Consider the following 16,876-nt stretch of genomic DNA (forward strand, 5'->3'; position numbering starts at 1 on the left):
GACTTGCTAAAATGTCTCCGAACAATTCTCCAAATTGTTGGAAATGTAAAAAAGTCCCCGGAACATATTATCATCTCTGGTGAACATGTTCCAATACGAAAAAATAAAATTAGAAGTTGGATAGAAGAGGTAATTGGCTATAATGTGGATTGGAAACCAGAAACGTTTTTACTGGGGATATTGAACAGAATTTACAGCAAAGAAATTAGATATTTGATTCTGCATATAATTACAGTGGCAAGGATAGTCTACACACAGTCCTGAAAAAGAGAAAAGATCTCAACAGAGGAAGAAATAATTAAGAAAATCCTGGACTGTGCGGAGATGGATAAATTAACAAAAGAAATAAAAGGAAGATACAGAATATTATCAAGTATGGACTAAGTGGTATGAGTGGCTCGAGATTAGGGAAAGTAAATGTGAATAAACGATGGAGAGAAGAAAGTGACAAATGTGTAAAATATTGTAAATGAAGAAAATTAAAAATAAAGGGACGATAAAGATAATGATAATAAAGGATGGGAAAAATGGGGAATGTATATAGTAGAAAGCAAGAGGAATGAAAACTGATACCGTGTTTCTCTGAAAATAGGATATGTCCCGAAAATAAGGCCAAGACTGATTTTTGGGGTGGGCATAAATATACGCCCTCCCCAAAAAATAAGCCCTCCAGCAAGCGTGGCCATTTTCGCCATGGATTGTGGCCACTTCTGCAGCAGGAAGCCAAGCGATGCGCCCCATGTGCCTTCTGAAGGGTACTATAGCAGCAGCTATCCACAAGTTTTTACCCTTATTTCATCGTGACCGTACTGGGCCACACGGGTTGAGACGAAATAAGGGTTAACAAATTGTGGATAGCTGCTGCTATGGTAATTTTTGGAAGGCTGCCGCGAGGCTTGAATCTCCTGCTGCAGAAGTGGCTGCACCTGAGGAACACTTTCGAGAGAGAAGGCAAAGGGGAAGTGATCCCTTGCAAACTCCCACCCTGCTCCCGCCTCTCCGCTGGGCAACTCCCAGCAGCCCCAGATGCCCAAAGCCCGTGCCTGCCTGGCTCACTTTTCCACAGTGCCCGACTCTTTATTGAGGGGGGTGGGAGAGAAGCAAAAGGCATGAAGCGGAGACAGGGCTTGCTCTTCTTGCTGTCTCTTCTCCCCATCTCACCAGGTCTAGCAGGGCTTCCTGTCCCTGCCCCAATTGCATGCAATTTGGGGATGACAAGTGGGAAGGGGTGGGGCTGGGGAGACATGAAATGTGTCTTACCTGCCTTGCAGCTCCGTTGTGTGTCTCGCCATTGTCTGCAGGCAAACACGTAGGGTAAAAAAAACCTTGCAAGTGCAATCAAACTTCTTGAACTCACAAGCAGTTTAGTTTTACCCTACGTGTTTGCCTGCAGACAACAGTGAGACACGCGACAGAGCTGCAAGGCAGGTAAGACACGCATCTCGCGTCTCCCTGCCCCCTGGCAAGGGTGGGGGGGCAGAAGAGACAGCAAGACGCATCTTGCTTCTCCCCCACACCACATACCACCACCCTCAATAAAGAGCCAGGTGCTAAACATACAAATTACATCCTTTCGGAACAGAGCTTTGATCTGGTCATCACTTTGTTCAATTTTTAACAAAATTTTTAACAAAATTTTATCTATACTATTTTGCCATAGCACTTATTTCTAAATCTTATATCACATATTCAACTAATACCATCTTTAAAAAATTAACACAAATTTACTTAATAAAAACAATTAGCCTTCTATTACCCACCTTAATTCTTAATTAAATTAATAATTAATAACTTGTATGTTTGGAAAAAAATAAAAAAACTTTTTGCAACAAACAAATAAATAAATAAATAAAGAGCCAGGTGCTGTGGGAAAGGGAGCCGGGCAGGCGCAGGCTTACAAAAATATTTTGTAATAGAATTATAAGAGCAGCATATAAAAACCAGTTATAAAATCAATTATCTTCAGTCTAGCCTACTTCCTTCTTGGGTTCATTGCAAAACAGTAGGATAAAATCTAATGCAACATTTACATTTCCTTCTCAATTTGAACTCTTTCTTGCTTCAAGAGTTCAAAAACTTGAAGGCCTGTTTTATTTATACACTTGCTTGTCATACACTTTTATGTTTATATACTATTATAGGATCTGGAGAGTTGCAGGTTGCGTTTGGACCCTGAGATGGATCGACACAGGTATGAGAGGAAGATCAGCTTTGCTGGGGTTTTGGATGAAAATGAAGATTCAAAAGATTCCTTACACAGCAGCAGTCATACCTTGAAGTCTGATACAGGTTGTGAAGAGAAGAAAGGTTTGTTACCTAGTGAAGCTTTTGTTTTATTGCAAACTCTAATGTCACTGTGCACAGCATGTCCTTATTTCATCCAAAATAATATTAGAGTACACTAAACTGAATCTAATACGTTTATATTTAGATGTATTTTTGGTACTTTAGTTTCAATATTATCAATTCTACATTTGAACAGTGGTAAGACTCTTATTTGGGTGGAATTGTTGTGTCTAGATATAGTCTCCTCCTCCTCCTCCTCTTTCAGAGTTGTTATTTTTAATTCTGCAATGCAAATTGCTGTAAAAGGGTCATTGCCATGAGGTAGATCATTTAAATAAATTAAATACTTCTGTCAGTTTTTGGAGTACTTAAAATCATGTTTGTCTGTGCTGGATTATAGACAAACTTAATAAGAAGTAAGTAGACATTGATTGCATCAACATATTAATGTTGAAAGTACTTTAATTAAGTACTTTAATGTTTTGTTTTATATATGAAAGAGCCAGAGGCTCATGTATATGCATTTAAAAATAATTCAGTTTCTTGCTCCCTCTAACTTAATCCAAAATTACAATATGCTTAAAATTCATGCCACGTGGCTCTTGTTTGCTAATTCCAAAATGTGATGTGTAATTTCAAAGCTTACATTTCCGTGTTTACTACCGGCAGTAGAATACTGTATTTATCATTGTAATGCCATCTCATGCATACAAACAGCCACTACAAAACTATTTTAATATTTAAGAGTTTCAATCCAAAATATACTCAGTAGCTATTTAATTTATTATTGCATATTGTAAATAACAACCCCACCTGTCAATATGACAGAGTATAACTCATAAAGTACACTGTTCTCTTTTTGTACTTACAAAATGAAAAATATATATATATAACAGTAGTTTTAAAAAGATAAGGTACTATGATTTACGAAACTATGATAAACCATAAGTTAAATGATGAAGAAACAAATTGTATTATTTTGTTGAGTCTGGCTGATTCCATTACATGGGAAATTGACACAGATTTAATTTTTCATTTTTGGTATTGTGTTTGTTCCTTTTCTGAATATTGAAGTTTAGATGCTTGATACATAGGATTGTTCTGACAGTTGTATTTCCTATGAGGAGATTGGACTCCACTTTGGAATATACAACTAGTCCTAAATCCACTTCCTTAGCAGACAAAATGGTAATGGGATATATTCAGTTATATTTGAACATTTAAGTTGCATAAGCCTGCTATAGCACCACAATTCTCAATACAGTTACGTGAAAATGGGAATCAGTGGTATATGAAAGTGGTTGGGGAAGACTGGAGATATTTTTAGGAAGGTATTAATTTCATCAACAATGGTAAGAATAATCTAAAACTCTTCATATAGAATATTTATTTATTAAATGTATACTTCATGCATCACCATCAAGAGCGACTCTAGGTGGCGTACAGTGCATAACCTTCCTGGAAGTTGCTGTACAGGGAGTCCTAAAGTTACAACCTCAATTGGGACTGAAATTTCCAGTACTAAGTGATGCAGTTAAGTGAGGGTGTGCAAGAAGCGCCAGTTGGGAAGGGGATTCTAATTGTAATCACTATTCAATGATATTGTAATTTCAAACAGTTGCTTAATGAATTATTGTAAGTCAAGGACTGCCTGTTGGTACTTCTGTACCAGGGAAATGCCTCTGCTGATGTGTATGTACATGGCAACCCTTTTTTTACTGTACCTGTGCATTAGCAATGTGTGACAAATATGATAAAACTGCACCAAATGTTAATTCTTCCCTTTAACTATGTCCATATGAATGTATCTCTTGTTGCCCATTCTGAAGCATGAATTTAAATAAGCTATGGTCTGCCCAGAAAACAAATTGAAAATGAGAAAGGAATCTTTTTTGAAGTAGTATATAAATTAATCTCATTTTTAATTTATTGTTTTATTGTATGTTATTCTGTTCATTTGTTAGTGGTTTAAAAGTATGTTGTGTAAAATTGGCTCATAATTTATAGAAAAAAAATGTTTCTGATCTCTGTGAAGTGTTAACAGAATTGTATATATGTTTTATTTGTGTTCAATTTTCATAGATATTGGTGATATCCTTAGTTAAAGCACTGACAGAAATCAAAGCAAACCTGTGTGTGTGTGTGTGTGTGTGTGTGTGTATGTTTTTTCTTTTAACCAGTTTTTTCCTACGTAACCAAGGTCTTTCTGTAGCCCTAGCTCAGTGGAGTCACATCCACTCGATTCTGAGCTTTTTTCCTTCTGGCAGCCAGCAAGCCCTTGCTGCCTGGTGAGAGACTTATATAGATCTATTTCTGGCTCGTTAGCCATCATCAGTAAACCACACCCACATCTCATGTATTCTCCCTGTAAAAGTACAATGTCTATTTTCTTACTCTTCGTAGGATTTATGTGTGTTTTTTATTTCAGCCAGGTTTTTCCTACGTAACCAAGGTTTTTCTGCAGCCCTAGCTCAGTGGAGTCACATCCACTCGATTCTGGAGTCACATCCTCCACTGAGCTAGGGCTGCAGAAAAACCTTGGTTACGTAGGAAAAACCTGGCTGAAAGAAAAAACACACATAAATCCTACGAAGAGTAAGAAAATAGACATTGTACCTTTACAGGGAGGATACATGAGATGTGGGTGTGGCTTACTGATGATGGCTAACAAGCCAGAAATAGATCTATATAAGTCTCTCACCAGGCAGCAAGGGCTTGCTGGCTGCCAGAAGGAAAAAAGCCCAGAATCGAGTGGATGTGACTCTACTGAGCTAGGGCTGCAGAAAAACCTTGGTTACGTAGGAAAAACCTGGCTAAAAGAAAAAACACACATAAATCCTACAAAGAGTAAGAAAATAGACAGATATAGATATAGATATAGATATGCAAAAAATTAAAATCTCGGGTGTTTTCCCGCGTCATTGTAAATAAGTTTAGTTAAAATGTTTAAAATTCTGGTTAAAATCCCAGGTTAAAATCTTCTAAAAATCCTTACAGAGCACTCTGCAAGGTCCTTTAAAACCTCAGCTAAAATCCTACCAGTGACTTTTAAGAAGATATATATATATATCAACATGTAATTATTGATTATGGCTTATTACATTAATTAACTACAAGTATCCCAGAAGATGTGCAACATTAAAAACAGAAATAACAACAATTAAACTTTGAATAATGCAATACAATAAAATAAATCAGCCAGTGAAAACATAATATAAATATATTAAAATCACAGTAAAAGCAGTGTTAATGATTTTGAAAAAAGTGTTAATACATTTTCCCTTGTAAAAACTTTATTCAAAAGTTAATTCTATAGGCATAGGCAATTTTTCTATTCCAGAATAGATTGTAAATGTTGGGTTGAACATGTCTGAAAGGCAATGGAATGTGACCAAGTGGACTTTTTAAATGACCAAGGTCATTTTGAGTGGGATTTATTAGTATCAAAACTACAGATATAGATACAAATATCACACAGGAGCAAAGGTTTTATTTATAACTTCCACAAAACTGGCAACAAGTTAAAAAATCTATCTGGAAACAATAAACATTTCCCCCTTTTATTTCTTTATCATTATATTTAATAATGGGTTTTTAAAATTAACTTAACATTAGGATGAAACAATTGATCAGAATTAAAGTCTGTTACTGATTGCCTACATTGACTATTGTAGCTAAATACAGCTTGAATTTCTGTGCTGAGTTTGTTAATCATGGAATTATGGAATTAAAATTAAAATCCTGTATGCAGAAGACAGATTTAAATAGGTTAAATAATGAATTTCTCTTTATTGGAAACTATAATTGATATGCATCTAAAACAGAGCAATGAATGTTCCTTAACAATGCCCAAATACCTTTTAATGACAAGAAGAAATCTTCTTTGTGGTCAAAGACCAATACATAATTAAACTCAACAGTATAAAGCAGGCCAGGTTACAAATATATATAAAAAGAATCACTATATAAAGAACAAAATTCAATAATTATGTCACTGGAAATGTGCCAATGGAATTACTGTTGTGTTTGGCATTGTTTAAAACAAGGTTTTCATTCTCTCTCTTTTCAGGAGGGGGGTCAGGAACAACAACAACAATATATTTTAAAGATTTTTTAGAATGGATGAAAAAGAAATCTATAAACTCTTTTGTTCCTATTCAAAATTCAGTGAAACTTCTATGGAATACAGTCTAAATGATACTGTTGCTGTTTACAAAATAAATTAATCTCCTTTCTTCTTTTCATTCTTCCTCTATTTCTTTTTTCCCTTCCTCTTTTTCTGGCTTCTGTAACTGATTCTAATACTGTAATATGTATTTTAGAAGTAGTTTTCTATTACAGGAATCCTTTGCCTGCATTTTGGTTATAATTTAAACATAGAAACAACAACAACAACATGTTGTAGGATATTAAAAATTACAAGATGCATTGAGGTGTAAGTTTTAAAATACCAAGTAGATTTTTAAAAAAATTATTCTTAATTCATGCATCCAATACTCTAGTCCCCAGAAGCTTATCCCACAATTTATCTCTTATCCTTTAAGACACTGTGCAAAATCATTCATTGATCTTGCCAGAGGAATAATATGATATTTCTCTGATAGTTTGTTACACAATGTGCCACTTTCAGGCTAGTTGATAAAACTACAAACCCAAGCAAATACAAATAAAATATATGCTAAAAGTGATCACTTGCAAAGAAAATTGTGCATTCATCATGGCAGAGTGCAAATGTATAAAAATCAGGATTTCCTCCCTCCCCAGCTACCTAAAAACCTAGATCTTAACAAGTTTAGATATTTCCTATTTCATCATTGCCCTTTCTTCTGGCCCCTAGAGACAACTATCATTTATTTGTATTGTGACTTGTGCTGTGTGTTCACTTTTAAATAGATGTACAGCTGAGTGTTGCAACATTTGGACATGCATATTGCCCATGTACTGCCTTAGAGCTGAGTGGAGAACAACATGCCAGTGACTGGTGCTTCAAACCATTCCATATATTCGTGCTCATTACACACACACACACACCCATGCACACAAACACACAAACACAAACACACACGCACACACTCAACACATACACAGATGTCTTTAATGCCTGAAAACTTCTGAACTATCTGAAGAGTGGGACCACATATTGTTGCTTTTTCTGTAGAATTCTGGTGAAGTTTAATGTGCAAAGACGACGAATTATACAAAGGTAACATTCAGAGTGGATAAGCAAATGGCATGCCTAGTTTAAACAAGCAGGCCACCTACTATACTTGCTACATGAATGAAAGTTATGATTCTATCACAAAACGTGGTCAGCCTTGGGCTAGCTGGAGAACAGCTCTGTTCCAAGGCCTGATGGAACTTGCAGTTCAGTCATCGATAGCCAGTGATGAGTGTTGATGGAATGGCAAAAGTCTTACTAGCAAACATGGAAAGATAACTGTTCTATGTAAATGAGAACAAATTGTTTGGCACTAAATATAGATTTGTGGTTTAGCTGTGGGATTTCCAATAATGCTGATTGTAAAGTATTTGAATTACACTAATGGCTGGATTGAGGTCTAATACAATCTGAGTAATAGATTTGTCTTACCTTTCACTAAAGCATCCCATATCGGATGATTTCTAGAGCCACCTTGGTGTTGCTTTGGAGGGAGCCTCTTGCTGGTCTTCCTTGGAAAAAAGGCATTGAAATGCAGACGGAGGAGGGGGGAGGGTGAAAAATATAACTTTATACAAAATATACGTCATTATACTTTAAAATGGGGGGAAATAAGGGGGAAAAAGTCCTCTTTTATTCTTTTAATACAGTTCCCAGCAGGAAGATCAGGATAGGAGGCTCCCGCTTGCTCCAGATTAAAGGAACCCGCAGTTTCCGGGTGAAGAGAGGGGGTTCCCTGTCCAGCATTCGCCGGGCCGGCAGCCTAAAGAGCACCAAGTTATCCCGTCAGGACTCAGAGTCTGAGAATGAGGAGCTGCAGCTGTCCCACAGCAGGGACACTGTCACTGACATAGGTAACACAGATGAGCTTGGTTAAAAAAAGGGAGAGGGATCTTGAGGTAGCAGCATCCTTAGCTTAGGAGATCTAGGAAAGGGGCTTGGAGGCTAGGCAGACCTCCCACGGCCCAGGCTTGAATCAGGAGTTCCCTTTCTTGCATGGACTTCACATTTGGCAAGGACAGAGCTTGAACCCTGCCAATACCTCTTGAAGTAGTCAGTGCTGCTCCACTCAAAGAATGCCAAATTTTAAAAATAGAAATGTTTGATGTGTGGACTCTGTACAGGCATTTTCCTGACTGCCAAACAAATGCATGCCGTGAATAGGAAAGTATATATAAAAACAACATATATTATATATCAGTGGCATATATAATATATATGGTATTGTATATATACACTCACTCTTTCTTTCTCTCACACACATACACATCTCATTGCAATAGTATGTACTATGCATATACTTATATATACAATATGCATATATTTTGCTTTCTATGAGATAAATATATGTGTACTCGTCAATCTCCAAAATATTTGTTTCCAGAGATTTATTTTAGAGAAGAACTCAGACACAGATAAATCCTAGACCTGAATCTCTTTTCCCCTTGTGGGTCTCAGTGGTATTGCCCGTGCTCTTTCTTTTCTGGGTAGACATCCAAGTCAATGCATATTTGCTTTAAGGGTCGGGGAAGGATGTAATTGGAAATACTGCCTTTTTAATAGCCTCAGTACAATCCTATGCATATCTTCTGAGAAATCTCTCTCATTGAATTCAGTGGTGCTAACTCCCAAGCAAATGGATATAGGATTGCAGCCATAATATTACAATACAGTAAACAAATTGTGTGCTAAAGTTCTGTCTGATTGGAAGGCCCATTGACAATAAGTGCATGCAGGAAACTCTGGGGTCTGAGAGAGCATTCCTCTGCCTTTGTTCTCAAATGTCCATTAGGATTTTTCTCTTTCTTCCCCTGTAACCCCTTGATGGGATCTAACAAGGCAGTAATTGTAACAAATTGCTGCCATTGCAGGAATATGTGTATTATCTTTCTTTAACATGGAGCCCAGTCAATGCAGATCACTGAAACCAACAATTGGCAGCAGCATGATTATGCAAGAATTTTGTTTCTACTTACTCTCCCTCCCCTCTTCCAGAAAAGGGAACAATATTTATCCCTGATTAGTGGTCATTTCCATGGTGACTATAAATTATGCTTGTAATGATCAATCTAGCTAATAATTGGGACATGAAGAAAGGTTGGAGGTGATATTTTTTAACTCACATTCCTTCCTGAAGGGCTTGGCCTATTAGGAATTGTATGCTTCTGGCATATTATTCTGTTCTCTCTAAAAAATATAAGGGAATAAAATCAATTGGTTTCAAAAACCCTGGTCTGGTTTACAAGCATATATATATATATATATATGAATGATTCAAAATATGGAGTTAGCATCAGAAGACAACTACTTTTGGATGTGTGTGTGTGTTTTATTTTTAAGAAGGAAGCCCTTGGAGTGCAAGTGAACCTAGTATAGAACCTGAAGTGCTCAGCAGCACTGGAACAGAAGATAACTATCACCGGAATATGACGTGGCTACATGTAAGTAGAGATTATTTTTGTTTCTCTAGAATTATATAACATTCACTTTGTCATCTTTTTTTATGAATAACAAAGTTTAAACTACTCAAGAATTTAATTTAATCCAGAAAATGTCAGCTGTCCAATTTGTGAACCCAAAACAAATTGGAAACACTATTGGGAGAACTGAATTCCTGAAAGTAAAACTATTAGATACACCATATTGGTACTGAAGAAACAAAACCAGAGCCAGCTCTGGTTTTCCCACATACATACTTGCCTAGTTAAACAATAGCTTCCTCTTCTTCCCACCCCTGGGTGACATCCTCTTGTTATGGGAACAGTCCATCTCTTTCTCAAGCACCTGCAGTGGTGACCTTGACCTTGATGGTTTCCAATGTGGACAATCACAATTTCTGCATACATTTTCCTTGGAGGACAATAACTTATCAATATATTTATCATTATAATGTTATATTAGTACTTTAGTTACTCAGCTCTGAGATCCCTGTCAACTAGATGATATGAATAAAGGTAAAGGTTCCCCTTGCACATATGTGCTAGTCGTTCCTGACTCTAGGGGACAGTGCTCATCTCCATTTCAAAGCCGAAGAGCCAGCGCTGTCCAAAGACGTCTCGGTGCTCATGTGGCTGGCATGACTAAACGCTAAAGGCGTTTATGATATGAATATATTTATTTATTTATGATATGATATTTATAATATGATATGAATAGGGAACTGCAAAAATGAGTAAGAAAATGGAGAGAAGAGGGAAAGGAATTGTAGATAATGTTTTCCCTCTCCACCAGTCTCACACCATGCTTCCTGAATCTTCAAGGTGATTAATTTGTCTTCCATGTTTAGAATTCATAAAATCAACCAAGAAGAAGCAATCACAGCTACTCAGCCAAGAAAAATTGGGTGTAGTAGGAGAATCCTGAAGTGATTATTATTTCCAAAAATGAAATTTTGTATAGCCAGGTAGCAGGGGGAAATTCCTGTTCTTAAACTAGGCAACTCTGAGCAAAATGGCAGCAATGATAAATACTCAAACGTGTCTTTTGGAACAAAGGAAAAGGTTATTGCTTGATCTCACTTTGCCCTGGAACATTTCATTGATCAACTGAACAAATATGTTTAAATATTAAGATTAATGAGTATGAGATATTTGCTAGATCTCTCATTCATGAGTTAATTGTCAGAGTTAGTGAAATATTAAATTGAAGAGGATGGAGACAAATAGTTTGAAAACATTTCAAAGATTTTTCTGTCTATGGTTTCTGATATTTAAAAAAAGGATTTTCACATAATCTTCTCTTGGCACAAAAACAGGATTGCAATTCTATAAATATTCATACTTTGTTTCCAGGTGATGATCCTGCTGTGCAACCAGCAGAGTTTCATTTGTACCCATATTGATTACTGCCACCCTCACTGCTACCTCCACCACAGTCGTTCATGTGCGCGCCTTGTCCGGGCGATCAAACTTTTGTATGGAGACACTGTGGATTCACTTAAAGAAAATAACTTATTAAATGGTGTGGCCAGAGGCAAAAAACAAAAAGAGGTAAGAGGCAATGAATAAATAAATAAATTACTCATTTTTCAGCTGCCTAGACATTTATTTTAGACTGTCAAACTTGGTTCTACTCGCAGGTGAATAGATGTGGGAGGAGTTTCTAAGAATTGTGTTTAATATAGGATCCTTCCTTAGTGAAACAATGTATTTATTTATTTATTAAATTTGTTTGCTGCCCATGTTGCCACAATTGTTTTGATACAGGGGCAAATAAATGATGAAGCAAGCTTCGTGACACAGGCTTCATTCTTTTGGGGCATGTATCACAATGTTATATAAATGTTGTGAGGGGTGAAGCTGGCTTCATAATATTTGTTTCAACATTCTGATGAGACTGTTGACATCTTATGAAATGTGCATCATTTTGGAAACAGGCAAAGAAGGAAATGTCAGCTTCTCTCATTATCAGTGGTTTCTGGTCAACAAGGGAAAGCTGCATTAGTTAAGTGTATTACTGTCAGAAACATAATGGAACCCCCAGCTTCTACGAATGAGCTACTGTATCTTCTGAAAGCACTCAGATTTGTTTAGGTCAATTGTCTTTCAGTGTTCAGATAAGTCATGCCTCAGAACACCCTCCCTGAAGAAAAGAGTGTTGGATTCTAATCTTGAAGGAAAAAAAGACTCTGGAATGTTGAAATACATAAGGCATCAGGTAATGTGAATTTCCATTATATATAAAGAATAATATGAATATGAATAATATGAATAATATTATATAATAATATGAATATGAATAATATGAATAATGAATAATATGAATATGAATAAGGAATAAGGAATAATGCGCTAGTGCAGGGGTGTCAAATTCAATTTCATTGAGGGCCATATTAGGTTGAGTCTGATCTTGGGGGGTGGGGGAGGAGTGACTGGGTGTGTGTGGCTGGAGTCGGCGTGGCCAGATCAACGTCACTCATGTTGATGGTGCCTGTGGTGGCCCAGGCGAGGCTGAGGGATCCATTGTCTCCAGCAGATGGTGCAGGCTGTCCAGAGCCCCAGGCAATGGAGGACAAGTACCCAGCCCGGCCCTCGAGTTCCCAGGGTACCGGGACCCCACAGCCCAGCCCAGCCCCGCTTTCCCAAGGGGGTACCTGGCTGCACTTACCTCCTCCTCAAGGCTGCTGCTGTTCTCACTCTTCTTGGCCAGGTTGCTCATGGTGTATGCAGGGCGGCAAAGTGTGTGGGTCAGACGGAGGCCCACTCCCTCTCCATACAAGGGGACCCGGCTTTGTAACCAAAACATCCTCAGCGATAGGATGGGAGATCACCAGGAGAGATCAGGAGGAGGAGACAAAGAGAAGCGAAAGGGCAGCAGGGGTCCTGGTGGTCAAATGCTAAGGCAGAACTTCCCTCAGACCCTCCCTCTCATTATAATCTCCTCCCTCCCTCCCTTCCTTTTCCCCTTTTCTTCTTTTTTCTTCCCTCTTCACTCTCCTTTCTTATTCCTTCCCCTCTTTCCTTCTTTTTCCTTCCTTGATCTATTCCCATCTTTCCTTCTTTTTCTTTTTCCTTGTCTTTCCTCTTTCTCTTTCTCCTTCCTGTCCTTTCTTGGATGCAAAAGGGGAAACATTTCTCGATGCATTCTTGCCTTGTGATCAAATGCCACTTTTGCTAGTAGTTTGTTTTGCTAGAACTCTGTCAGCGAAAATGGAGCGATGGCCTACGATGGCCTCCTGCAACCCTCTGTCAGTGAAAACGGAGCCTGCACTGCTTTCCTGCAACCTTCTGCCAGCAAAAATGGAGCTCAGGAGGGCTGTACGCAGTCCTTCTGAACTCTGTTTTCACTGGCACAGGCACTGCGGGCTGGTCCACTGTTTGAAGGGCAACCTTGCGGACCAGATCTAACCACCCTGTGGGCCAGATCTGGCCCACAGGCCTTGAGTTTGACATCCTGCACTACTGGAACATTATGTTTAGCCTTTGATATATATTATTGCCAAGTAGGGAAACTCTAAGGAATCTTAAGCCTGTAAATTGCTCCTTTGACTTCTGTTTAATTATCGATGGTATCTGGTAATACTATACATGTAGTAGAATGTTGCCCATGCACAATTTGCGTTGCATGTAACATATGATGGAAACATGCTTCAGCTGCCTTAGTGCCTTGCACTGAGACATTGTGTGTCTAGTAACATAGGTCTCTATAAAGTATATCTCAGCACTATGGGAATGTCACATTTTACCTTGACTTGAATGAATTCACTGTCAATAATTCAGATTATCTAATCTATCTACTGGTAGTCCTCAATTTACTACCATAATTTATCCCAAAATTACCATTGTAAGTCATGGCTGTTGTTAAGTTGGTTGCCACCTGACTGTGCCCAATTTTATAACCTTTTTTGTACTGGTCAATAAGCAAAAACTGCAGTTGTTAAAAGAATGCTATAATTATTAAGCAGACAATGTAATTGTTAAGCCAATCCATTTTCTTCAAAGGCCGTTTTTGCTTAGAAATGGAAGTAAGCATCAGAAACCAGCAAAAACCACCAAAAATATTGGGTTGAAATTAATTCTGAGGAGGTTCATCATAACTTTGAAAAGTCACTAAGTGAGGATTACCTGTATTATAGAAGCTAACTAGATAAGTGTTCCCCATTTTTTACTTGCATTGTCTTCTTGGATCAGTTTTCTATAATCTCTTTAAATAATAGATTGTCTGGCATCACCAAGTCTCTGTGAAGAAGCTGCAATCTTCACCACTCTTATTGTGTGTGCTACATTCCCCTCAGCAGGGGAATCAGTGGTGGGTTTCTATTGGTTTGCCCCAGTTTGGGCGAACTGGTATTGGCGGCGGTGGGAGGCTCCGCCCACCCACCCAGACGTCATCATGGACGCTCTGTGCATGCGCAGAAAGTTCTGCGTATGCGCAGAACCTCTGCACGTGAATGCTCACAGTTCCAAACCGGTAGCAAAGGTAAGTGGAACCCACTACTGAGGGAAATATGTTTGTGAGGGCCCTATTTTATATTATTGAGTGCATGGTTTTCTTTTGCAGGTGATGAGCCTGTCTCCAGCACCACTTTCACTGTTAATCAAGGCAGCTCCCATCCTCACAGAAGAGATGTATGGGGACATCCAGCCTGCAGCATGGGAGTTGTTGCTCAGTATGGATGAACATATGGCTGGTGCAGCAGGTAAGAGGCTCCTTTCATATTCTAAAAATGCCCTCAAAAATGCAAAAATCCAATCCTAGGGAATTGGAGCTACCATAGTCATTTCACCCAGCATTGACTTCTGAGGATTTTCGATCTAATACTACAGAAATCTTCCTTTGATTTTGAGAACATTGCCTATGCAGCCTACATTTATATGTATTTCCACCTTGTCTTCTCTTCATGATATTTCCCTGCTTGAAATTCAAAGACAATTACCAGCTCCTTTTGTTATCAAGTCTGCTCATAAGCTTAATGTGTGCTTCCACCTCTCAGCTCTCAAGTACATCAGTAAAATAATAATGCTTCTAGATTTTAGGGAAAAAAAGATGTTTCATGGAATATTTGCTTCCTACAGCTGCCATGTTCCTTTTATGTGCTGTGAAAGTCCCAGAGGCAGTTTCAGATATGCTGATGTCTGAATTTCATCACTCGGAGGCAGTGCAGAGACTGAATGCCATTCTCAAGTTCCACACCCTCTGGAGATTTAGATATCAAGTATGGCCTCGCATGGAGGAAGGTGCTCAACAAATCTTTAAGGTGAACTATATACCACCTGATATATTTCCATATAGTAAGTATTATCACTATAGGACTTGAGTTAAGTGACACTTAGGTCAGGTAATAGATATGTGTTGGAACCTAAATTTTCATAATATATTATGTTAATTCAAAATTTATAAAATACCATCCTGGCTTTCAAGTTTTCAAGAACTTTTTATCAAGTAAAATGATTAAACCAACAACAATAACAAAAACCCTCTCAACAATTATGAACAGAATCAAAAGGACAAGAGATGAAAATTTGAGTTCTGGTGTCTTGAATCAACTTCCACAGAATGAGGGAATAGCTTGATTGCAAACCAGATCCCTTGAGCTATAGAAATGATATTAGCCTGTGTCAAGAATTCACATGGCAATGCTCTTAATTCTTTTCTGGCCAAATATAAATAAATGGTCTGATGCTTTATCTCCCTAGATTGAAATCCTTATGAAAAATGGTTTATAAAATCTTTATGATTTTATCCCCAAGCTATGTGGTTCAAAATCTGCAGTCAACTTGTTACCAATAGATGAGAACATTTGAAGTTCAGGGTTGAACTGTAAGTTCTTGATACTGCCTGAGCTTTGTAATAAACTAGGTAATATCATCAATGCTAGAAGGGAATGAGGTTTGTTCTCTACTTATATACTAGAGGCTTGCCCTGTCAGTGTTGGTGGGAGTGTTCCTAGTGGTTCTTTGATTAGGCTGTTGTTTACTGTTAACTTATTTGTCTGAGTTTGTAGTTCTGTGATTGGGGTACTGTTTACTTCTTGATCACGGTCTAATATTAATCTTGGTGTTAATGTCTGCGTATTTGGGGGTTGTTTGCTGGTGAGGAGGTGTTTTGGTCTTTTTGTTTCATTTTTAGCTTTTTTATTGTCTCTTTTGAATGGTATGTAGATGTTATTTATCTCTCTGTGCCTCTTGATGACTGATCTGTCTGAATGCCAGGCTTCCAGGAATCCTCTAGCATTTTTTTAAAAAATAATTTTATTTATGTTTTTTTCTTTAACATCCAAAAGTACTTGGTGAACAGTGTATTGTCTGGGTCAATATACTTTGCATACAATTCTGATAATACTATTACCATTTAAATATACATAATTGTAACCTTTCAACTTCTAACATTTGTGTATACTTACCGGGAGTAATTATAATATGTTCTATTATATTTCAGTATACATAATACTATCTTCCCAATTTCTACTTTCTACTTCTTTTTTCTAACATTTAATAAAATAACCACCATGTTAAAAAATATTATAACTGTCGATCATCTCTTGCCCTTTTTAAAATTTCCACTCTTATTAGGTTTTTGGCGAATCTTTCATGCTTCTCCCAATGGACTGTGGAATGGTCTATAACTGAGTTGGATATAGTACAAACTGCCCAGAGACTGAGTCATAATTTTGCTGGCCACGCCCCCACTTGTGTCTGTTGGGCCCAGTTTTCAACTCAGTCATCTGACAGAGACACATTTCTACTATTGCTCCTGTTTCAATCCATTTCTGGACATTCTTGGACAGTCTTTGGATCAGGTTTTCCCCTGTATTCATTGCCCCTGATTGCAGTTTGTGCTGGCAGGTTCAGCTTGACTGACAGCACCGCCAAACATTTGGAGCGGCCCGGGCCGCCACCCATGGGAATGATTCTCGTTCCTCCTCTGGCCATTGCGGCTATGTCGGACATAGATGCCGCCTGAACCCCTTTGGCTTCCGTGCTGCAATCTATC

At 37.9% G+C, this 16,876-nt stretch overlaps 1 protein-coding gene across 17 annotated transcripts in view; it reads left to right on the plus strand.

The window, feature by feature from the left end:
* The window catches only part of UNC80 (unc-80 subunit of NALCN channel complex), a 174,940-nt gene that overhangs the window by 74,708 nt on the left and 83,356 nt on the right, over nucleotides 1–16,876 (plus strand). For 12 of the 17 annotated variants that reach the window (XM_060688149.2, XM_060688156.2, XM_060688157.2 and 9 more), the window contains 7 exons: nucleotides 2,142–2,307; nucleotides 8,095–8,298; nucleotides 9,785–9,885; nucleotides 11,236–11,433; nucleotides 11,993–12,100; nucleotides 14,444–14,582; nucleotides 14,959–15,140. In XM_060688149.2, the coding sequence (XP_060544132.2) occupies nucleotides 2,142–2,307; nucleotides 8,095–8,298; nucleotides 9,785–9,885; nucleotides 11,236–11,433; nucleotides 11,993–12,100; nucleotides 14,444–14,582; nucleotides 14,959–15,140 (1,098 nt within the window). The remainder of the gene's footprint in view (nucleotides 1–2,141; nucleotides 2,308–8,094; nucleotides 8,299–9,784; nucleotides 9,886–11,235; nucleotides 11,434–11,992; nucleotides 12,101–14,443; nucleotides 14,583–14,958; nucleotides 15,141–16,876) is intronic. The other 5 variants (XM_060688162.2, XM_060688164.2, XM_060688165.2 and 2 more) reach the window with 3 other exon arrangements.

The sequence above is a fragment of the Pantherophis guttatus genome, chromosome 1 (assembly GCF_059756535.1).
Source record: "Pantherophis guttatus breed Tessera chromosome 1, ASM5975653v1, whole genome shotgun sequence".
Lineage (NCBI taxonomy): Eukaryota > Metazoa > Chordata > Lepidosauria > Squamata > Colubridae > Pantherophis > Pantherophis guttatus.